Raw genomic sequence first — 25343 nt, 5'->3', positions numbered from 1 at the left:
CCTGGCAGCAGGCGAGCGGGCCAGCGGTTTCGGGGCAGGTAATTCCGAGGTGTCCCGGGGATTCCAGGCACGCGGCCGGCGTGGCGAATGTCCGGCCGAGGCCGCGGCGGCCATGGGTTGGAGGCTCCCTAGGTCCTGGATTTCAACTGTATGGTGAGGGGAAGCGTGCCCCTACCCTACCTCCCCACCCCCGCACTTTGTTGTGCCGCGGGCTCCGGGTTGGGGGTGGGAGGGGTTGGCGCGTTTGGCTTTTGATGAGACCAGGCCTTAAGCCGAAAGAGGAATGGAGCCGCCACCTCTGCTATTTAAGATCCAGAAGATCTGGAGAAGATCCAGGGAGTGGAAAAGGTTCGCGAGTCCTGGCCCCGAGGGCGCAGTCCCCTCTTTCTCACCCCCGAGGCTTGGCATTTACTCCTCCCATTCCCAGACTTCTTAAGACGAGGGTGAGTTTTGATGAGGTTGAAATTAGTTGAGAATTTCAGGGCGAGACGGTTATGCTACCTTCCTCCCGAAGTTATTCTTTAAGGAGATGACAAGGTAGAGTGCGACGAATACCCCTTTCTCCCACCCTTATGGTCCCGCTCCCCCTTACCCCCCACTCCAGGGCCCCACCGTTCCTCCTCTCCCGAGTAGCGGGAGCCCCAGCCCTCCCGACCTCATGGGTTTCCACCAGGGAGGTCCTCCGAGTCGAAGGAAGAATTACGTTTCCAATCCAGACTTCTTTACCCTAAAAAGACCATTTGTGTGTGCAAGTCGTTTTTTAATGTCTCCTCGTAGAAAAACTGAAAGTAGAAAGAAAGGAAGCAATTTCCTAGCAGATGTCTGACCACCCCTTCTCGCACACTCCCAGCATCGGGTTACAGGGTCCTGGGAGCCCCCACCCACATTCTGCAGCCCCACACGGGTGGACCCACAGTCCCTCCACGGCAGCTTGTGCACAGTCCCTGAAAGCCCCAGGGCACCCCGGGAGCCCCTCTCCCTGCACGTCCAGGCCCGGGGAGGAGGGGTGGGTAGCAGTGCAACACAATGATGTAGGGATAAATATTAAGCCGTGACATTGACGTGCCCGGCACCTCCCCTCCCCCGCGCTCCCGGCACACTCTGGGCTGCTCGGCACGCCCCCTCCCGTTCCACTGCGTCCCGCGCCGAGCGCTCATCCCCGAGGGGCCCCAGCAACCTCTCCGCGCTAAGACGGCTCCAGCTCTGCAGGGAAAGAAAAGTAACTTCGCTTTTCTCGGAGGAACCAGGAAGGATTAAGCAGCCTGGGAGAGGGCAGGAGCACGCCAAGGGTAGCCTTGGGGTCTTTATGAAGTAGGAGGAGGGGAGTCTGCGGGAACCCGGAGGAAGGCGCCTGGGATGTCTGATTGCACTTTTTCTTGTCCTCCTGTCTCTTTTTTTAGGTGGAAGGATTGTGGACTGAGACGCGCTGGGGCAGAGACTATGTAATCGCTTCGGTGTCTGTGCAGAGGACTGCGCTTCAGGGAGGGCAGAGGAGGGATCGGCTCGCTCCTTGGCGACTCGGCAGGCGGAGTTTCGCTGCGGCACCGGCGTTGCGCCCGCCCGCGGGGAGGTCGCTCCATCCAACCCCAGCGGCCGCGAGAACCCGAGCGCCTGAACGCGGTAGTCAGCGGGGGCGAGGGAGAGCGAGACCGAGCTCCGGGGCGTGAGGGAGCGGGCCGGGGAGTCCGGGAAGAGGCGAGCGGCGGTCGCGAGCGAGCCAAGTGCGCCCCCCGCCCGTGCCAGCAGTGCCGCGCCGGGCGGCGTCTGGGCGGCATGGAGAAGGACGGCCTGAGCCGCGCGGACCAGCAGTACGAGTGCGTGGCGGAGATCGGGGAGGGCGCCTATGGGAAGGTGTTCAAGGCCCGGGACCTGAAGAACGGAGGCCGTTTCGTGGCGCTGAAGCGCGTGCGGGTGCAGACGGGCGAGGAGGGCATGCCGCTCTCTACCATCCGCGAGGTGGCGGTGCTGAGGCACCTGGAGACCTTCGAGCACCCCAACGTGGTCAGGTGAGCGGGGGAGCTGCGCCCGCGCCGTCGGAGGCCGCGCGCGCCAGGGAAGGGCTGGGGTCCCTTGAGGCCGGAGGGCGGCTGGGGAGGCATGGCCCGTTGTCTTTACAGAGTGAGAGTAAGTTTGGTCGACCGAGCCGCAAGCCAGAGCCGGCGACCTTCCCACGCAGCGAGCAGAAAGACGAGTCAGGAAATGGGACCTGCGCAGGCTTCCCCGCGGCGGTGCCAAGTGCTCTGTTTTCTCCCTGCTGTCCCTGAAAAGGGGGTCCAGGAAGTTGGGTGCCTTTTAGGGAACGAGCCAACCTGAGACTTGCCCTGCCAGGCCCCGCATATTTTCCCTGGCCTTTGGGGAATTTTTGAGAGGCTGAGAATAAGAGAAGTGGCAGGGTGCGGTGAAAATCAGTAGAATGAGAACTTTCCTGGTGGTGCTGAGTATAAATAAAGGTTTTGTTTTGTTTTTTTTTTTTATAGCAACTTAAGAATATTATTGCCAGTTACGTCCAGTTTTCCTTATTGGAGTTATATAATGATAAACAAGTGTCAAGCAGGGTCGCCTGAACATTTTCTTCCACGAATATTGCTTGTTTGTATTACTAAATGTCTCTAGGCTAGCGTGGTCCTCACACTACTCAGAAGTAGTGATGTGTGAATCTAAGATATGGAATCTTTAGATGGTAAACGTTCTGCTTTTGCGTCTTCTGGAGGGGATGTGGAAAGTGGATGGAGAGACAGCATTTCTTAAAGCCTCTCTTGTGTTGTAACCAGTAATTAAACTAAAGTGTGTGTGACTAGGATAATGGTGTTTTCTTAGTGATCCTGGAATTTCCCCATTGTGTGGTTGACATTGTGTGGTGTGTCATGCTTTTCTTTTTTGAACAGATACGCTTAGTTTTAAGCAGAAAAGGAATGCATAGAAAAGTCTACAAATTCGGGTGTGATTTTTACCTATCTCAGCTCTTAAGAGAGTGTTTGAAAAAGGAAGTCTTGGGGTGTTCTTCCTGTCCTCTCATCTATCTGGGGATTCTTTTCAACAAATACATGCCTACTGTGTGTGCTGTAGATGAAATTATGTAAATAAGCACAGCTAAATATTTTTGTAAAAAGTCAGACAATTTAAGATTAGTCATCAAAGTCAAGAGACCTGAGACTGACCTTTGAAATACCAAGACCTCCAGGGACTCAGAGAGCCCAAGTGTCTACCAATCTTCCTGGGAGGTTTTGACTTGTCTTCCCTTAACCTATGTGATTTGTGTGGTGCTTTGTTACCAATACAGTTAGACTAAGGCTAGAAGGCTGCAAAGAATCATAAATACATAGATAAGGTAGTAAATGGCTATGAAAATAGGACCCCCATTATAAACCTCTGCTTTAGCCAGTAAAAGAGAAGGGGTGAAGGATGATGAGGCCAGGAGAATGAGTGTTTTAAGGAAGATGGGGTTATATGTAACAGCAATAGATTACCTTTTGTGTGTGTTTTCTTTGTTAAAAACCAAGAGAAAGTGTTCCTGTGAGTCTTTGTGATATTGGAGGGGAAGGGGGAGAGTACATTTTGTCCCCTGTAACTTAGTTATCTTCCTGGAGGAATCACCTAGGTACTTACCAAAAGATAAATTCCACCCCTAGAATTTTAGGATCCAAGTTTTTGTTTTCTTGTCTGTTGCCTGTGGAGTGTGTCCAGTTAAGGACCCTTACTTGTAAATAGATAAAATACTGTCCTTCCAACCTAGAGGTGTTATAGAAGCACCCCTGTGTAACACTGTCTCCTACAAAGCACTGCTCCTGTAACAGATGGTTTTTTCCATTGTGTTGGTAGATTTGGGCTAATCCATTCTTATTCTCTTGATTTATCCTCTTGAAATTGATTGATGTTTAAAGATGTCTAACTGACTCATGACTTGGATTCTGTACTGAGAAATTTCAGGAGACAATAAATTCAAGATGAAATTATCTAAAGGTTTTTAAAAACCTTATTTTGACAGATTAAGTGCTGATGATGATGCTTACCTCTTAGGAGTTGTGAGGAAGAGCTGAGATAGTATAGATGAGAGCGCTGTGTAAATTTAAAAATGCTTTAAATGTCCAAGTATTATTTGTTTTCATACTAACTAGTGGGGCCCTCATCTCGATATAAGTTCCCAGTAAAGCATCTATTCCCCTTACCTTTTCAGTAGAACAAATCATACTCAAACCCAGACACTACAGGCTCTGAAACCAAGAAACTACTTGGATATAATGGTCAGAAAAGACCATCAGTCATGTCATGAAATTCAGTGACTTGATGATGTCATCTTCACGAGCTACATATCTCTGTTCCATTTTGTTTCCTTCCTGTTCTCTTCCACCTCTGCGTTGGGGCAATCATTGGTCCCCATGACTTACCTAACTAGATGAGGAACTCAAGATTTTGCAGGTTGCTTATATTTATTCAGGTAGGGTCAGAAATCAAGGACAGGGGACAATACTTCTTTTCTTTCCAGGGGAGAGTTGTCAAAGTTGGACCCCCCCTCCCCATACCTGACTTACTGGTGCCCCACAGGACCAGTAGACAGTGCTATGGCTGGTTCTTTAAAGACTTCTTAAAAGGACAGATGTCTTTGTAAGTGCCTTCAAGTCATAAGTAATTGGTCATAATTATAGGCCCTTCCCACAGGTAGTTAAGCCTGTAAGCTTGAAGGAACATAATAAACATACTAGATTTTTCAAAAGTTGAGATTTGATTTTGATGGATTTGCCAGAAAGGCTGACTTGTTACTGCTGCCCTGCCTTTATGCACAGGGGTAATGACTTGAAATTCTTGTTTCCCTGTGCTTGATGTATCCCAGGCCTGGGCTTGATCAGCCAATGTCTAGGATGTAAATTTACTCTTATTTTATTGTTGGTAATCCCAAATCCTAGAGCCTTTGCCAGAATTCTGTGTGAACCTGTGTTAGCGCTTCTGCACTCCACAAAGGACTCCTCTGTTTTACCTTCTGAACTCAATCTGTATATGGGTAGATAAAATAATAATACGTTCTATCAGCAGTCTCTTGATTCACCATATATGTAATGATGGCTTGTTGTGTACCAGACACTGCTAGAAGCTGGGGATTCATCAGTGAACAGGTCAGAAAAAGTCTCCATACTTCTAGAACTTACTTCGTAGTTTGTCGTTCTTTTTTCTCTTTTAAAATTCACTTCTCTTTATTTCCAAGCACCTGTTGTGCCATATTTAGCCTCACTAGTTGTGTAGAGCAACTAATACTTATGATAATTTAGTTACCAGGAATTTAGTGATTGAGTAACTAATATAAACAAAACTCTAATCAGAATCAAATGCTTTTTGAAGCATTAGGGAGAGACATACAGATAGATGTCTACAAGACATTATTGACATGTAACTAATAGATATGAACATTTGGGCTCCATGTATCTAAGGGATTTAAGAAGGACCTACTGGTTACCGGCAGGTTAGGTGCTGGGAATGATACTTGGGTAAATCACGCCTACTTCCCTCAAGTAATCCCCCCCTTGTCTGAAGGAGTAAGATGATCACCAAATCCTGATACGTGGCATTATTGTGTCATTACAAAGATACTGGTAAGCACCACCAGCATTGTCCCCAGGGATTAAATTTATTAGCGTAATTCAAATCGAGTCCTGGTTCAGAAATTGAAACTAATGGCATTTCAGTGGATAAACTTAGGATATCTGAATATGTTAAATTATTATTGTTGGCATATTTAATCATGGCTTTAAGAAAAAACGTCAGAAAAATCCATGCACTTCAGTGATCAGTATTCAAGGAGAGTTTTCCAATTTTCTCTTTTTAAAGAGCTCAGTAGCATATAGTATAAAAGGAAAATAATAATGTGATTTTCTCTAGGGAAACCAAATCATTAACGGGGTAGAAGAAACATGGCATATTATTTGGTGCGGCATAAATTTTAATTCTCAGGTGGGTTAGTTCATGGGAATCCTGAATCAAAGTATTACTTTTGGGTGAATAATAATGTCTGTTAAGGGCTTGTTTCAGTGAAAGCGGAAAAAACGGGGGTTTAATTTGCTTTTTTTAAGTCTCAGTATGTTAGAAGTATGTTTGCCCCTTCATTCTTTAAGAGTCCCTTGAAAAGTTTCCAATTTATCAAGGTTCTTTAAGAAATAAACATTTTCACAATTACGTTCTGCCCATTCCTTGTTCTTGCTGAAGAACTTGGTAATGCTGAATTGTTGGCTTTGCACTTGTATCCTTTTTACATAACTGTTAACACCCTGGAATTATTAGAATTTCTCTATTAAGGAGGAAAATGGCTTATAGAAGGGAAATTTGTATAAACTTGAATATCTCTTGGTGTATTTCCCCTATGTTTAAGATACGAACAAGTGAATATCTGAAAACAGACTCACTATTAAAAGTAAATTATCTGTTGTTTTTTTTAAATGCCTCACTATCAGTGATTCCTTAGGAATGTTCTTTCAGATTAAAACCTCTAATACTTAAATCGTGTCATTGTAAACTCATGGGCATTATTAGAGTTGGAAGGACTTTGGAAATCTTTCAGCCCTTTTATGTTTTAGGTAAAGAAATAAGGTCAGAGGTCAAGCAGCTTGTCCATCGTGCAGTTTTTAAGTTGGTGACTTGTTCTAAGATCTGAGTACCAATTTTTTAAAAAAAATTCTTTTTGTTTATTTGATGGAAGAAGTTAAAAGAGTGAGTACATTTCTAGTTTGGAAAAAATGAGCTATATGTAGACAAAGGTGCTGGTTTGCCAGGAATAAATGACATATCAATTCAGGAAATTCCTGAATTCTGCAGTATGCCCTGCTGAAGTCTATCTGTAAAAAGTATGATTATCCATTAAATTCTGCCTTTAAAGAATTTGAGTAATAACTATGATCATATAAACAGCTGTAGTTAAAAAATAACACAGGTTAATAATACACTTGAGTAATAATAGTGAATTAATTTTAGACAAAACAGTAGGAAAAATCAAAATGCTTGTCTGATGAATGAACTGTTACATTATGTGGGCTCTGGTATCTACCGCCCATATAATGAAACAAACATCATAATACTTGAAAATTAGGCAGCATAACAACCTCTTCATACAGAAGCAAATACAGCGCTAATGCTTCCTGAAGAACTATCCTCACTGTTGCTCTATTTGAAGGGAGGTTCAGATGAGCTTGTCTTCCTCGGAAGGATATTGTGAGCTTCTTGGTGTAATAGAACATGGCAGACACGAAGTCTGGGTGCAGGAGGTTTGGTGACAGGACAGGGTGGTGTGCTTAGTGTTGGGCTTTGTCCAAGGGCCACGAGGCACCATTGAAAGTGGCTGCTGGAGGTGATTGGTAACAAGCATGCCTGCATAAAGGTCACCTTCATGAATTCATCATGTTTGTGTGATGAATTGTGGATTCTAAGCCTGCTGGGGCAGGTAAGGCAGCAATCAGTTTTGTAAGAGACACTGAGTGGTTGTTTTGAATATCACCAGCGTGCTGCCCCACTTGATTTCATTTCACCATCTGCACAGGCAGCTCTCCACCGAGAGCTGAAGTCAAAACCTTAAGGCCTGTGGCAGGATCCATGTGAGTGTGCAGCAGTGGCCTGGAGGTCCATGTGGGGTAGGTAATTACTAAACATTTAGTAATTTACCTACACTTGACCAACTGTTGTTGGCTTTGTCATTTAAGTAGCCCTTTTAATTTCTTAGTTATTATCTGGCCTTCCTAAAGGACTTTAATGCAGTAGAATTAGAATCAGTGTATGGATTTCTGGATTGGAAGGGATCTCCAATAGAGCCTAGTCTAACTCCCTTTGGTCTTTGTAGGAATTGTTTTGAAAATATGTAAAACAATTGTCTTATTTTTCAACTCTTTTATTCCACCATTACATGCATTGTTGATAGAAAGTGATGATGGCCAAGGTTCAGATGCAGGTTTAGAGCCAATGTTAGCAGGACAGGATGTTAGTGGTCATTGCGTATCAGAGAACACACTCTTGGGACATAAAAATTATTTTCAGTTTAAGGATTGTATGTTTCTGACTTGAGTACAGGATTATATCTCTTATATCTATAAGTAACAACAGCGTCTATAACTGTTAGTTCCCAGTGTATATTTTCTGAATGAATGAGGTCGAATAAATTATGAACCCCTGAGATGAGAACTTTTCATCCTTTTAGAGCTGCATACGGTGTTAGCAAGTACCTCCAGCTAAACACTTGGAAATTACTGGAGATTAACTGCAATGCATCTGCACACCAAGACTATTTATTAAGAACTTTCAAATACTTACATCCATTTTTAAATGAGACAGATACCCATTTTTTGGTCTTCACTACTAGCGTTGGCTTTGGAAGGTCTTCCTCTGTGTTCGCTCTGGGTAGCCTACAGGCACACAGACGACTTCTTTTATCCTGACTTTGCTCCTTGCAAGTCCACCTCTGGGACTTCAGTTGGGGCTGATTTCAGAATTTGTGCTCTGTGCCTTCCCCTGTACTGCTGTTTCTACCTGTTGAAATGCTATCCATGCTTCAGAGCCAAGCCCTAATGCCACCTTCTTTGTGTGTGGTCTGCTCCTGAATACCTACATTTGGATAAAATTTCTGTTTCTTTTGAACCCTGATGTCTTTGGACCTCCTTTGTGACACTCCATATATGTCTGCCCCTTTATATTATTATGTCGGTTATGTAAGATATACTGTTAATCTTCTTCCAACCACTCTCTACCTTTCCACACCCTAGTTGTGTAAGCTCCTTAAGACAGAGTATCTTGTGGTCATGTCCACTTGCATCGTATATCCAGTGGAAATAAAATGAATAAATGAACAAATGAACAGAATAATGGAAAAGAGGTTCAGTTATTAAGGATGGGACCAAATGGATTATTTCTGTCACATGAAGGTTAATACTAAGGAGTGTCAAATAAAAAGGGAAGAGGGATCTGTTTGTAGGATTATACTTACTTGGTTTCATGGGAATAATAAAAAAATACTGAAAAAAAGAGAACATTTCATTTTTGTTTTACTCCAACCTGTATAGGTTAGATTGAAGTGAATTTCAAAATTTAAGTAATTCCCATCATTAACTGTACAGTCTTGGACTTGATTTATATACTGTAGTGAAGACATGAACATTAGGAAATGTGCACACATTCAGTAAAAGTTGAAAATGTTTGGAACATCTTTAAATATAAGAGTGGAAGGTATTCTGAATACATTTTAATCAATTGCTTGAATTATTTTGTTTTTATTTTTTTCCCCACTAATCTTAATATTGTTGGCTTTCTTTACTGGAAAAACTGAGGAAGAGCAAAATTAAGCAAGACCTTCCTGATAGTTTCTAAAAGAATATCAAGACTCGGAATTCTGTTAAAACAGTCTTCTACTCCATTTCATAATTTGTGTACAGAGAATTTGGATTCCACCTTGACAAACTGGTAGGTTTAGTTAAGTAGTCTTCCAGCCGAACTAATTCCAGTTCCTCAAGACACATGTGGGTGTGGTGTGTGTGTGTGTGTGCGTGTGCACGCGCGCACACGTGCGCACGCGCATATCCAGAACAGTTGAATGCAAGATCCCTGAAAGAAGGAATGGTATTTTCTTGTTGCATTCACTGTATCCCAAGCATTTAGTGTGGTGACTGGCATCTTGTATCCCAGAATAAATATTTGTGAATGAATGAATGAATGATTATGTACTGTCTAGGAATTCAGATTTTTTTTTTTAGTCAGAATTGGATAATAATGTCTGAAACCATATGTGAGATCCATAGCATTAAACAAGTATTTATTGGTTATCTGTTATTCAACATTTTGTTCAATATGATCAACCTACATCTTGAAATATTTACCCAAAAAGTGGTATTAGATCGGGAAGCTGTTTGAAAATGGAGTCTAGCTGAAACAAGTCGACCGTTGTTGAAGCTGTAGAAGTTCATTGTACTCTTCTCTCTTCATTTGTATGTGGTTGAAATTTTTCATCATAAGCTCCAAAAATGTTCCTAGTCAGTGAATAGTGGTCCGAATACTTTGCTTCTCTTTTTGACTTCCTCCACCTATTAGCTCAGTGACCTGGAGTAAATTCTTCATGTCTCTTCATTATGGGTTTCCTACCATAAAATTTGGAGTTGTTGCTACTCTTTTGAGCTTAGAGAGTTCCTGTGATCAAATCAAGTTGTGTATGTGAAGATCAGATGTTACACAGATAGAAGGTGTTACAAAATGAATTCCTGCCCTCAAGAAGTTTGTCATTTTGTGGAGGACACCAGCATGTACACAGATCTCTGTATGACAGGTGGGGAGTATGTACTTTCATTTTTTTCAGCCTACAGGTTGAAAGTATGACGAGAGCTAGTCATTTCTGAGAAGGTGTACATTGGATTTATAGTAATTTTAGTAAAATACAGTCTTTAATCTGGGTATTGGTAATTGGTATCAAGTTTACCCAGTGCTGTATCCTTTTCATTAATGGATTATTGTAGGAGGATCTGAGGTCAAAGTGCTCCTGGGAATATGCTGTCAGCCTGGTGGCAGTTTGATGATTTCTTCTGTATTTCACTGTTCAGATTAACAAGAAGTTGAATTCTTTGTTTTCTCTCTCTCTCACTCTTTTTTTTTTTTAAGGTTTTATTTATGTATTTGAGAGAGAGACAATGAGAGAGGGAGAGCATGAGAGGGGAGAGGGTAAGAGAGAGAACCAGACTCCCCACTGAGCAGGGAGCCCAATGCAGAACTTGATCCTAGGACTACAGGACCATGACCTGAGCTGAAGGCAGTTGCTTAAACAATTGAGCCACCCAGGTGTCCTCTCTCACTCTTTTCTAAAGACTTTATTTTTAAGTAATCTGTATACCCAACATGGGGTTTGAACTCATAACCCCAATGTCAAGAGTTACGTACTCTTCCAACTGACTCAGCCAGGTTCCCCATTTCTCTCTTTAAATTTCAAATCTCAAACAAAATTATTCCTTTTTATGTCACACATTGGCATTTTTTAAAAAGATATATTTATTTGAGGGGAAGGGGCAGCGGGGAGAGAGAATCCCAAGAAGACTTCCTGCTGAGTGCAGATCTGTCACGGGGCTCCATTTCACAACCCTGAGATCATGATCCGAAGCCAAGAGTGAGTCGCTTAACTGACTGAGCCACTCATGCACCTGTAAAACTTTTTCTTTTAAAGATTTATTTATTTGTTTGAGAGGGGGAGAGAGAGCAGGGATAGGAAGAGGGACAGAGGAGATGAAGGGAGAATCTCAAGCAGACTCCCCACTGAGTGTGGAGCCCAACTGGAGGTTCTATCTTGCAACCCTGAGATCACGATCTGAGCAGAAATCAAGAGTCAAACACTCAACTGACTGAGCCACTCAAGCACCCCCATTTTAAAAACTTTTTAGTGGAAATCAAGAAATTATCTGAGTGGTTTCAAGTTTTTAAATAATGTCGTCTACATTCCAACTACGTAGAATTGTTTAAAGGTAGTTATTAAGTAGCCTTGGGTAAAAATGGGGTGTTTTCTTATTGATCCCTGAGAAACCAAGAGATAGATTGAAAGATTGGGCTAGAGGGGGCTCCCAGTGCTAATCATGAATGAAATGTATTTAAATTATGGAAGTCCACTTACAGAACTAGGAAAGAAAGCATCCGTTCTTTGAAATAACACACCTGTTACACATTAAGACACAAATGAAAAGCCTGCTAGTCATTACAAATTATTTTAAACCCATGGGATTTAATCAGTGGTAATTTAGCCAACTACTAGTACATTAGACTAGAGATTGGGGTTGTTGATGCTATTTGGGTTTTCAGCTAAACCAGTTAGTATTGCAAAGAGAAAAATTCTGTTTCAGAGGCATTACTCTCTATCCTTTAAATGTCAGCTAACTCAGAATGATGGGATTCATCTCAAGGAGAACCATATAAGAGCATGGTTGAGGCGTGCTTGGGTGGCTCAGTTGGTTAAATGTCTGCCTTCAGCTCAGGTCATGATCCCAGGGTCCTGGGATTAGGAGGACCCTGCTCAATGAGGAACCTGCTTCTCCCTCTCCCTCTGCCCTTCCCCTCCCCACTTGTCTTCTCACACACTGCATGCTCTCTCGCTCTCAAATAAATAGATAGAAAAAACAAAAACAAACCAAAACTCTCTCTCTCTCTCTCTCAAATAAATAAATAGAAAAATCTGATGGTGGGGGGGAAGTATACTTGACACAATGGTACCAATTCTGAATCCAAGAAAAACAGGACTTTTGAAATTAGTTAAGAGTAGATCATTGTTTATGAAAAGGGTACTTTTCCTTAGTTGGTAAAATAAAATTGAGAGGTGAATCCATCATTAGGCACATAAAGAACGGTCTGGAGCTGTATCTTGTGATTAGAAAGGACATCATGCTTTCGAAGTGTGGCAGAAGATGAAGTAAGATGGGGTTGAGATAGAAGTGAGAGAGTGAGGGGAAGATGTAATACGGTCATAGAACCTGGGATAGCTTAGGTAAATCCGGTCTTTTAGACTTCAGAATCTAAAACCTAGTGATCTGAAAGTAGAGAGTTCTGCCATATTTAGGAAGGCCTCCAGCAGTATTTGCTCAAATCTTTCATTCCATAATAATAAAATGGAATTTTATATTGTGATGACTTTTCCTTGGGAACTTTATTTCCACCATCTTCACATTGTCCTTTGTGCTTAGCACTCAAATATTTGTGAATGTGATGTGTGACGTAACATAGAACACATGCTTCCCATTAGAAGATAAGCTTCATATGGGCAGAAATATTTGTTTTGTTCACTGCTTTATTCCCAATATCTAGAACAGTGCTTGGCACATTGTTCAGTAAATGTCTGCTGAAGAACCAACTGAATGAATAGTTAAGCTATGACTAAAGATTACTCTTTTTCCAGTAATTTTATTGATAGCAAAAGTGTAAATTAACACCAAAACTTAGCAGATATGTCATTTTTCTATTCATTCATTAGTATTGCACTTAAAACTCTTCAGCATTAGATGGTCTCTAATAATTATAGTAGTAAAATAATTATATTTATCTCTAATAAATATTATAGTATTGGATTTTGACTTAGGAAGTGGGAGTTACTTAAATAATTTAATGGTTAGCAAGTAGATTGGATACTAAGATAATATTCCTTTTAAACTAGTTCTTCCATTAATGTTTTCATTAGTTATGAGTTATAGTTTTATGTGAAATTCTGAGTTACAATTTTATATAAAAAAATAATTTTAAGTAAAAATTTTAAGTGATACCTCAAATGGTTATATCATTTGTAGCAGAATTTATTTAGATGTTTTGGTGGAAGTTTTAAGACATGGTTTCAGATTCTCTGAGTTACGAAGTTTTATAAAAAGGGTTGCTACATGCTCTTCTGAAGAATTTGACATAGCTGGCAAGCCTTTGTATAAGTGGCTATAGCTGTCCTTGCAAGTAGTGAAGCCCAAGTGGCCAGTCCCAACTTGAATGTCACCCAGCCCTCCTATTTGGTGTTACCATTACAAGCACCTTCCTTCTCTGCTTAAATCAGTTGATGGTGATCGTGTAAGGAATCTGACATTACTTGGTCATGACCAGCTATAAAGAATAACAGTGATAATGACAAGAAGAAAAGGGAGAAGGAGAAGGAGAAGGCAGTGGAGGGGCTAGGGAAGGAAGGGAAAAAGGAAAGAAGGAAGGAAAAGGAGGAGGAGTAGAATAGAATATCCAGTATATTGCTGGGAGGTGTTACTAAAGTAGAATACTAGGGGACTTGTTAGCAGTTTTTGTTTAAAGTAATTAAAATTTTCTGTTAATTGTTCTGGTTCTTATTGCTGTGTAATAAATTGGCCCAAAATTCAGGGGCTTAAAGCAGCCATTTTCTTACGCTCAAAGATTCAGTGGGTGGGGAATTTTGACAGAGCACAGTGAGAATGTTACATCTCTTGCTTCGTGATGTCTAAATGCTTGAAGTGGGGATAAAGAAGCAGCTAGGGGGTTTAGTCAGCTGGAGATGTCTTTACCCTCAAATCTGTTGTTTTCTATGAGCTGGGTGATGTAGAACAGGACCAGAGCCGGGACTGTAGTCCCACCTTACCTCTCCTTGTAGTCTGGGCTCCCTCTCAGCATCAAGGCTTCAGAGTAGTTGGACTTAGGGATGGCTCATGGCTCTGAAAGCCAGTCAGTGTCCCTAGGAACAGGCAGTGTTATTTCTGCCACATTCTGTTGGTGACAAGTGAGTTCAAAGCCTTACAGATACAAAGGAATGGGGCATATAAAGATTGTTAAAGAATTTGTGTCTTCCTCTTTCTCTTTTTTTTCTGGCATCATGACATTAGTACTTGGTGATTAGTACAGAAGGATTGTGATTAAAAAAAAAAAAAAAAAAAAAAAGGCAAGGCTCCTACCCCAATTATCTGTATTTCCCGTGCTCAAATACAGCTTCTTTTAACTCTGTTTTTGGTGCTTCTGGTAGTTGGATCTGTTAATCTAGATAAAATACTATCCTCCATTTCTTGATATTTAAACTTCCATTTCTTGATATTTAAACTGTTGACTTCCTGCTCTGAAAAATGAGGATTTAGCTCATTAATACTACTCCCTGTTCATTTTCTTCACCTTTTGTTAGGGCTGTTTTTATTTCATATAATAACTTAAGGTAATTTATCCTTAAACGTCAGTTTTTTGTTCATTTTTGGCAGTATCTCTTGATTCTCCATTTAATAAGAGAAGGATATTTTATCCTCCTATCCTTTGTATTCATTTTAACATTACAACTTTTATCATCTACTTTGTTGAAGTTAAAGATTTGCATTCTGTTCTGCAACCACAACTGCGGGTCCAGTGTTTTAATTCCATGAGGTCAGAGGAGTCTTTCTTAAAACACGGACATCTGGATTCTCATTTCTTACTCTGCATCGCTTTTTAAAAATTGTACCCTATTTTAGTAGACTTCTTGTTTAGACCAGGGCATTTTTATACTGTTTTGTTTTTCCCGGAGTTTACAATTGCCTTTCTATTTTCTCATGCACTGTTTGCCTTTATCACAGCCTAAACTTTTTTTTCAAACACTTTATCATACCACCCATTTCTGTTGAATTGCCCATTTCCTGAAGTTTCTCTGAAGTTTTGGTTTATTCTGGACTGGTTATTTATTGGGCCTGATGAACAGTTCTCTTCCTGAGACTTTTTCACTGCCCTCTGGGTTAGAGCCACTTGTTCCTGCATCCTGGCCTTTCCTCTTTCGTGGTTCACACCCTTGTTTTGCAAGTATATGTTTGCAAGTAACTTCCTAAGAAATTGTGTATGGAAGATAAGCTTTCTGAATCCACACCAATTTGAAAACATTTTTATTGTTCCTCATATTTGATTATAGTTGGACCGTTTTTAGAAGTCTAGGATGAAAAATTTTACTGCTGAACTTGAAAGCCATTGTTCTCTCTCTGATCAAGGTTGCCAATGAGAAATCATCTGCCAGTATGATTTTCTAATTAGTTTTTAGTAACTTTTCTCTCTGGGAACTACTAGATGTGTTCTCCAGAAATATGTTTCTATGTGTGGTGCTTTCTTAAATTAAATTTGCTGGGGGTGGGGTGCCTGGGTGGCTCAGTGGGTTAAGCCTCTGACTTCGGCTCAGGTCATGGTCTCAGGGTCCTGGGATCAAGCCCTGAATTGGGCTCTCTGCTCAGCAGGGAACCTGCTTCCCCCTCTCTCTGTGCCTGCCTCTCTGCCTACTTGTGATCTCTCTCTCTCTCTGTGTCAAATAAATAAATAAAATCTTAAAAAAAAAAAAATTTGCTGGGGGGTGCCTGGGTGGCACAGTCGGTTGACCATTCAGCTCCTGGTTTTGGCTCTGGTCGGGGCCTCAGGATCATTGGATCAAAGCCTAAATTGGGCTCCACACTTAGTGGGGAGTCTCCTTGGGATTTTCTCTCCCTTTCTCTCTGCCCCTTCCACTTGTGCTCTCTGAGATGAATAAATAAATCTTTAAAAATAAAAAAATTAGGGGCACCTGGGTGGCTCAGTGGGTTAAAGCCTCTGCCTTCATCTCGGGTCATGATCCCAGGGTCCTGAGATCACCCCTGCTTTAGGCTCTCTGCTTGGCAGGGAACCTGCTCCCCCCTTCTCTCTGCCTACTTGTGATGTCTGTCAAGTAAATAAATAAAATCTTTAAAAAATAAAAAAATTAATTGATGAATTTAACTTGCTGGGCATTCTGTGAGATCTATATGCAGATTTGTTTCATTTTACTTTTAAAAATTACTTCTGTATTTATTCTATTCTTTCTTTCTGAGGTTCTCCTGCTAGTCAGATACTTGATATTTCAGTTGGGACCTTGAAAGTCTCTTAAAGTTCAGTTTTACAGATTGGATCTCTGTGTGTGTCTTGCCTTCTTTTTCCTCTATTTTCTAACTATTCTGTTTGCTTTGGTTTTGTTTTGCTCTGTATTCTAAAGAAATCTTCTCTATTATTTTCCCAACTGTCTATTGAATTTACTCTTGGCAATTATATTTTAACCTCAGAGTATCTTTTTTTTGTTTGTTTTGTTCTCGGCTTGCTTTTTTTTTTTTTTTTTTAAGTATTTCATTCTGGTTTCATGGGTGTAATATGTCCTTGAATAGCTCTAAATGTTTAAAAACTCCACATTATCTTTGTTTTAGTAAATGTTTAGTTTTTGACTTTGTTTTCCTATTGCTGGATTGTTTCAATGCCTGGTGATGTTTGGATATCCTTTGGTTTTTAAAAAATCAAGTTTATTGAAATGGAGTTTATATGCAGTAAAAGACATCCATTTTAAGAGTATATTTTTATGAGTCCTGAAAAATTTATATGCCCACATAACCACCATCAAAATCAAGATCTAAAACAATTCCTTTACCCTGAAAGTTCCCGCAGACCCCTTTGCAGTCTCCTCTGTTTACCTGGACTCCTGGCAACCAACCACTAAACTTCTTTCTGTCATTACAGATTATATTTGTCCTTTCTTGGGTTCTATATACGTGGTATTAAACAGCATTGTGTTCCTTTGTATCTGGCTTTCATCACTAATTCCGAAATTCTTTCATGTTTATTGTGTCAGTAGTTCATTCTTTCCCAGTATGTGGCTTTGCCACAATTTGTATATCCTTCCGCATGTTGATAGTTATTTGTGTTGCTTCCAGTTTGGGGCTATTATGAATAATGCTGCTGTAAACATTCATATACAGGTCTTTATGTTGATATGACATATGCATTCATTTCATTTGCATGACTACCTAGATGTGGTCTTCTGGCTTGTATGGCAAGTGTGTTTAATTTTTAAAGAAATTGCCAAACTTTTCCAGACTGGTTATACCGGTCTGTATTTCCACCAGTAATGTGTGACGATTTCATTTGATTTGCATTCTGTTCAACACTTGATGTTGTCAGTCTTTTTAATTTTAACCATTCTGTATTGGGTGTGAACTGATACTACATTGTGGTTTTAATTTGCATTTACCTAATGACTGATGTTGTTGAACATCGTTCCATTTGCTTATTGGCAGGTCTCTTACCTTCCTTTGGGAAATAATCTATTCAAATATTTGACCATTATTTAAAATTGGGTTATCTTACTGTATTGTGAAAGATATTTATATATTCTGGAAAAGTCTTTTGCTAGATATATGTATCGCAGATACATTTTTCAGGCGTATAGCTTGCCTTTTTTTTTTAATGTCTCTCAAACAGAAGATTTTAATTTTTTCAGAAGTCTGACTTACCATTTTTTTCTATGATGGTTTGTCCTTCTTTTATATGCCATCTAAGACATCTTTGCATACCCCAAAAGCACATACATATATTTTTTTCTTATGTTTACTTCTAGAATTTTAGTTTTTTGCTTTTATGTTAAGTCTGTGATACATTCAAGTTAAATCTTTGTGTGTGGCTTGAGGTAAGAGTTCATTTTTCTCCTTGTATAGAACCCAGCTGTCCTAGGACCATTTGTTGAAAAGTCTGTGCTTTCTTCAATTTGGATTACACTGGCAACTTTGTAAAAAATCAGTTGACCATATACATTTGGGTCTATTTCTGGACTCCATTCTGTTCCATTGATTTGTGTATCTGTCTTTTTGCCACTGCCATAACGTTTTATTTACTGTAGTTTCACAGTAGGTCTTGAAATTAGGTAGTGTAAGTTTTCCAACTTTGTTCTTGTTTTTTAAAATTTTTTTTTGCAATTTTGCCTTTTGAAATTTTGCTAAGAATTTTTATATCTGTGTTTATGAAGGATATTCTGTAATTTTCTTTTTTCATAATGTCTTAGATTTTGGTTTTGTGTTAATACTGGCCTTATAAGATGGGTTGGTAAGTGTTTACAGCTCCTCTGACAGATTTTCTGTAGCATTAATATTAATTCCTTCTTATACCTTTAATAGAATTTACCGGGAAGTTATCTGGGCCTAGTATTTCATTATGAGAAGGTTTTAACTACAATTTCTATTTCCTTAATGGACATCAGGCCATGTAGGTAGAATTACTTTTTGTAATTTGTATTTTTCAAGGTATGTGTGTGTTTCATGGGTTTTTTAGTTTATTGATATAAATTCTTTATCCTCTTTTATCTTTAATGTCTGCAGAATCTTTTCATTCTTGATATTGGTAATTTGTATGTCCCTCCCCCCCCCTTTTTTTTCTTAACCATACAGGTAGAGTTTTGGCAGTTTTATTGATGATAAATCAGTTTTTGGTTTCATTAATTTCCTTTATCATTTGTCTTTTGTCCAGTTTATATTTACTTTTATTTTTATTTCCTTTTCCTATTTACTTTGGGTTTAATTTGCTCTTTTACTTCCTAAAATAGAAACTTAGCTCATTCATTTAGAATTTTCTTCTTTTCTAATGTAACCATTTATGTTGCTTTATTTTCCTCCCATAAATTTTGGTATATTTTGGTTCCATTTTCATTCAGTTCAAAATACTTCAGCTTTATTTTGGTGATTTTTCTTTGACCCATGGGTTACTTAGATTTGTGTTCTTTAATTTCCAAACACGTACAGGATTTTTCAAATTCCTTTCTGTCTAAAATTCTGTTGTGATCAGAGAACAACTCTGTATGATTTTAATCCTTTTTCAATTTATTAAGACTTCTTTTGGTCTGTGTAGTTGACCTTGGTACATTTTACATTTGATTCTTTTTAAGCATCTTTCTTTTCCTCCCTCATTGTGTTCACATTTTCCTTTAGGTCTTCTAGCATATTTATAATATGTATAAGGGTTGCTTTGATTCCTTTTGTGTTCCGTAATCTCAGTCTTTTCTGCGTCTATTTCTGTTGATTGAATTTTCTCCTGGTTATGGGCTACATTTTCCTGTATGTCTGCATGTTTAATACTTTTTATTGGATGCCAAACATGAATGTTACATTGCTGACTGTTGAATTTTGTTCTCTTCTTTTAAAGGGTGTTGGACTTTGTTCTGGTGGACAATAAAGTTACTTGTGGTTCAGTTTGATCCTTCAACCCTTATTTGTAGTTTTTGTTTTTGTTCCTTTTATGGGGAGGGCATCTAGTGTAGGCTTTACTTTAGGGCTAGTGTAGGCTGACTACCAAGGCATTAGCCTTTTGTATTCTTTTCTTCTCCGGCTGGTGGGAACAAACTGAAGATTCCTTGCCCTTTGTGAGCTCTAGGAATCATTCAGTTTACAACTTCCTAGTCATCGTTCTTTCCTCAGAAGCAGTTTTTGCCTGGTCTTGTGCTGTTTGTGCAGGTTGATATACAGGAAAGGACTCAGTAGACAACCCTCGCCCTGCCATGTAGATTTCTGAAGCTCTTTTTCTGGGTGGCTTTTTGTTCAGTACTCTGTCTTATAAATTTTAGTCACCTTAACCTCCTTGTCTTCTTAGCTTCTTGACATCTTCCTACTCAACTCAGTGAAACTATAGTCAAACTTTGGTTCTTCCTCCATGTGCCTGTGGTCTGGAAATGGCGTCCACACAGAAAGCTGCGAGGGCAGTTTAGGGCTTCCCTCATTGATTTCCCTGCTCTCAGGGATCACTGTTCTATACTACCTAGAGTCTGGTGTCTGAAAACAGTTGTTTTATATATTTTTCTAGTTCTGGTGTTTGTGGCAGGTAAGTCTGAACTCTCTTGCTCTCTTACTGCCTTCTGTATCTGTTAGTGTTTTTTTGTTCTTTTTTATAAAAACTGGGTAGCTGATATAGCTGTTAAATAGGACTTTTCCTCCCTGATAAATCTCATTTCTTTTTCTTTTTCTTTTTTTAAATTCATTTATTTGAGAGAGAGTGAGAGAGAGAGAGAGCACAAGCAGGGGGAGGAGCAGAGGGAGAAGTAGAAGGAGACTCCCAGCTGAGCAGGGAGCCCGATGTGGGGCTCCGTCTGATTCCAGGACTCCCGAGATCATGACCTGAGCTGAAGGCAGATGCCTAATCCACTGAGCCACCCTGGTGCCCCAAGATCTCATTTCTGAGTAGAAAATCTGGGAGGCCCATTTGGAGCAGGGTTGGGGTATCTTCAATCACGCTCACTTAGAGTAGGGGTGAGTTAATGGCTTTACTTTTGAGTGAATAGGAGAACTGGCTGTCAGGATGAGGAAGAGTCCCCAAATGCCATAATAAGAACAGTTTTATCCCAGTGTCCTTGGGATGGGGATGACAGTGGGGACGCTGACCAGTGCAATTACCTGTTACAGACCTTCCTTCAGTTGACTCCCCTGCTTGGGCTGCATCTCTCTCTCCCTTTGTCCATCACATCTGCTGGCTCAGTCCTGCTCCTGCTTCCTCCACAGTGCCCTTATAGCTTGTTCTAGGGCACTGGCCTTCCCTTCAGTAGAAATATTTGAGCATTCCCCTGATAGTCACTGACTTACAAAAGTTACCTCTGTATACAGATATATATACACACTCACATGCATATATAATATATATAAATAATATATATGTTATATATAATATATAATATGTATATGTTAAAATGCACAAAAATGATGATTTTGAAGTGAAGAAATTTAAAAAATAGCCTGTAATTAAAAGGTATTTTCTTAATATGGTTCCTGAATTACATACTCACCAATCTAGGGACCACTGTCTTATTGGTGACTTTCTCTGTCAGTTTCTTCAATCAACTTGCTTCTGTTTATTTTCAGTCATCCAGAAAATCTACTAAACTCTCAATTTTTTGATGGCATCTTTCTTTACGTAATGGGTTTTTCTTTTTCTTTAGCAGTATATTGAGAAAGAGTGGAGGCAAGTATTTGCAATGGGTCTGCCATTTTTGTTGTTGTTGTTGTTGTTGTTGTTGTTGTTGTTGCTGTTTTTAGAGAGGGAGTGGGGAGGGGCAGAGAGAGAGATTGAATCTTAATCAGGCTCCAATGCCCAGCATGGAGCCCTAGGCAGGGCTTCATCCCCTAACTCTGAGATCATGACCTGTGCCAAAATCAAGAGTTGGACACTTAGCGGATTGACCCACTCAGGTGCCCTTGCAGCTGCCATTTTGAAGTGGAAGTCCCATCCAATCTATTTCTTGAAATAAAACGTTAAATAACTAAAATGTCATTATTTCTTGCAGTTCATTTTGCTTTCCTGAGTGGGAGCAGCAGGATGTCGCCAAAGGTAGTGGCCTGAAAATTGCTTATAACCTATAGGAAGTTTTATTTATGTAGCAGTCTTCACATTCAGATAGATCAATAGTAGTGTGACTCAAGGAATAGCCCATACATTTCACCAGGAGCAAAAAACGTAGAACATGTGCTCTGGAGACATATGGAAATCATGTGAGATGGATTTTTCCCCGATTTTTGTGGCATGCCTTAATTTTGCTGACATTCTGGAAAAGAGCTGTGTATGTAGAAAGAACATTGTCACCGTCTTCCAGTTGCCTGTTGCACCTGGTGATCTACAATCATGGTCGTTCTTGGTTTTCATACTATCATTTCTAGGTTTTCATGTAGCATCCCAACAGCTGGTGCAAACCCGTAACATGCAGTAAACTAATTTGACATCACAGTGGGAATGTTAGCCAATTGATTTTTCTTCAGAGAAACCAACTGAAAAAAATAAGCCCACTATGAATTAATTCTTTGCAGGAATTTCCCATGTCTGATGACTTAAAAGAATAAATTCTGCATGTAAATGAATCATTACAAGCTTAATTGAAGCTTGTTGGATACTCAAGATTACTCACTGTGGTGTGTTTCTGATGGAGACAGGAAGTGAAAAAGCAAGGTCTATGAGATTTTTTTTGTGCATGAAGTCTCAGCCAGTCTTTTAATGTTTCTCATTGAGGCTTTGGTCGCTAGGGTAAATGACTCAAGGTATCTATTGCCGCTTAGCTGTTTTTAAGGGGGAATTTCCCCCCATGCTCCTCCCTTCCCCAAAATAGCTAATTATGTACTGAAGTTTCAGGACATTGTTCGCAGTTTGTGAAGTCAGCATATTTCTGGAAGCTCACTGTGAATGTAATTCTTAGCTGTACTGATGCTTTTGTTTCTCCGTCTCTGCGACCAGCACTGTACTGTAAGGACACAATTCTATCGCTATTTTTTCCCTCACATTTGATGTGGTAGTTTGCATACAGCTGCAGAGTAGACAGTTACCTTTGAAAGGAACATTTGGCTGCTCTAATTTGATTAAAGAAAACCACCTCAATCATTTCTAGACTGAGAACGTTTTCATTTTAACTTGGCAGTAGGAGTTGGGAATGTACTCACTGCACTTAGATATGTGGGGGAGCAGTCAGGGAACAAAACCAACGGCTCAAATGGAGACCGCTTTAGTGCAGTTGTTTTTGTTTTTTTGTTTTGTTTTGTTTTGTCGGGTTTTTTTGCCTTTTTTTTTTTTTAAGCCTAACAGTGTTCTATACGATTGATTCTCTCTCTCTCTCTCTCTCTCTCTCTCCCAAATTTTCTACCACCTTGATTTTCACCTCTGTCCCCTTTTCACGGGCTTTTCCTTAGCATTTCCAATAAACTGACTGTGGCAGAGGTAGAATTCTACCCTAATGTGATTTGAAGGACTTGGAGGTCCTCAAAAAATTCTCCCATTTTTATATAAAAAGAAAACCCTAAGCATAAATGACTGTGAATTGGACATGCTTTCTTGGCCACCTTTGAGTGGCTGAAAAAGTTTTTTGACCATGTGTGCACAGACCAAGGTTGGGAATTGAGTCGAAAGTTATGCAGAAGAAATCTTACTGTCAGAAGCCTGCAGTCCTAGTGCTAGACGGTTATTAATTATCTCACATGTATATCTTTCTGTGATGGAAGAAAGTCTGATCACCCAGTCAGTATGACGGTTGAAAATACATTCTGCTCATTGTGGGTTGGCATCCACTTTATTCATGTTATTGGAAATGATTGAGCAGGGGCTTAGTAGGGTAAACCGTGTCATGAACCACAGTTCAGCAGTGTAATATATGGTGTTCTTGGGAAGGTCCTATGGGGGCATCCTAAAAAGTTTGACTGTAAAATTTTAAATAAAAAGCATGAGGGTGCACCTGGAGTCTTGGAACTACAACCACGTTATTATTAATTGAGCCTTGGATATTATTGATAACCCAAGAGTCAAGGTCAGATGTGTGCTCACATTCACATTCTCCCACCTGACCATGTGACTTGGCGACATTGTACTTCTCACCTGTCTGAGCTTTAGTTTCTTCATTTGTAAAATTAGGACACATACTAAATGATGTTTCTGAATTTAGGTTCCTGTTACGTGTTTGACACTTGGCAAATACTTAGTTACCTCACTGCCTCTGCCTCTCCTTCTTGGTATCACCATTCTTGGTGTTTGGTGTTTGGCTACTTGGAATGTTTGGAGGGAGAGTGGTTTTGTTCATGCAGTATGTGGCCAAGCTCAACAGAGTCCTCTTGAAATTCTGGTATAATGTGCAGCTCTCATTCTCTTGGACAGAAATTATTAAGTCCAGCAAGACTCCATCAAGTCCACCCAGCTTTCCTTTGGATAAACAGCCCTAGGCAGACCTTGTATCAGGTACTAGTTAAGATATGAGCACAGCGGATATGGAAATTAATTGTTCAGCAAATGTTAGCTGTTTGGTAGAGTTATGTTGTCATCTTGAATTCTTTTCCATCTTGTGTCATCTCTGGGTGCTAAAATCATTTCCACATTTAATCTCAAGATTTAATGAAGTCACCCTGGTCTGTTCTTCCTTTTGAGAGTTAGGGCCAAGAGACAATCTTCCTGTTTTGTTTTCACACATAGTCAGGAGAATGTAAATCTTTCTTCAGTCACGTCTGGGTCATCTAAGTGGACAGAGACTGCAGAGGGGCTGCAAAGATAATTGTCCAAAGGCCACTGCAATATCTGGGATTTGGCGATCCAAGATACCGAGTAGATGCAACTTGGTACATGTAGTTGAATCCCTGGCTAGCTCACAATGCTGTTTTGTTCCATAATATAACTGAAAAAAAATTACCTCAGTGCAATAAAATAGTGCAAAAAGTAATGCTTGCTGTGTTTGTTTTGTTCAGTTACCAAAATTACAATGTTAAACAAGATTTTAAAAGTGAATTACCAGTGATTGAGGAAAAGTTGATTTAATTTGAATATGTTTTTGGAGACCTGTAGAGATTCTGCAGAGAAATTCTGAGTGCTGGGGCGCCTGGGTGGCTCAGTTGTTAAGTGTCTGCCTTCGGCTCAGGTCATGATCCCAGGGTCCTGGGATGGAGCCCCCATGTCGGGCTCCCTGCTGTGCGGGAGGCCTGCTTCTCCCTCTCCCACTCCCACTCCCTGTGCTTGGGTTCCCTCTTTCTCTGTCAAATAAATAAGTAAAATCTTTAAAAAAAAAAAAATGCTGAGTGCTAATTTTTGATGTCACTTCAAATTTTCTTTTTCTTTAGTAAAGTATTATTGTGGTATTTCTCATACATAATCACCTTTTTAAAAATTCACTTTTATATAGCCCAGTACTACTGAATACTGTCCATGTTCTACTGTTAGTGTTTCCAGATTTACTCCTTGTGTGGACTCTAATCTGGGTGACAACATAAACATTCAATCCAGTGAAATTATTGTACGCATCTAATGAATTGCTTGGAGCCTGAGACCAAGATTTGGTTTTATTCCATTTTTTATTTTTTATTTTTATTTTTTAACTTTTTTTTTTTTTAAGATTTTTTATTCGTTTATTTGACAGAGAACACAAGTAGGCAGAGTGGCAGGCAGAGGGAGAGGGAAAAGCAGGCTTCCCGCTGAGCAGGGATTCTGACATGGGGCTTGATCCCAGGACTCCGGGATCATGACCTGAGCCCAAAGCACATGCTTAACCGCTTAACCAATTGAGCCACCCAGGTGCCCCTTGTTCCGTTTTTTTCAATAATGAAAGTCTCATTCCTTTTTTGCCTGGCGGATGTCTGTTTAAGTGCTACTAATTGAGTTATCCTCAC

At 40.2% G+C, this 25343-nt stretch overlaps 1 protein-coding gene across 1 annotated transcript in view; it reads left to right on the top strand.

The window, feature by feature from the left end:
- Positions 1-1418: 1418 nt before the first annotated feature.
- LOC111147246 (cyclin dependent kinase 6) overlaps positions 1419-25343 on the top strand; it is a 230870-nt gene continuing 206945 nt past the window's right edge. Inside the window, exon 1 of the mRNA XM_022503169.1 lies at positions 1419-2006. Within this exon, the coding sequence (XP_022358877.1) occupies positions 1774-2006 (233 nt within the window). The 5' untranslated portion in view covers positions 1419-1773. The remainder of the gene's footprint in view (positions 2007-25343) is intronic.

Source organism: Enhydra lutris, unplaced genomic scaffold (genome assembly GCF_002288905.1).
Source record: "Enhydra lutris kenyoni isolate GAN:26980312 unplaced genomic scaffold, ASM228890v2 scaffoldscaffold16, whole genome shotgun sequence".
Taxonomy (NCBI): Eukaryota; Metazoa; Chordata; class Mammalia; order Carnivora; family Mustelidae; genus Enhydra; species Enhydra lutris.
The sequence above is the reverse complement of the archived record's forward strand: the minus strand, read 5'-3'. Positions and strand labels throughout refer to the sequence as shown.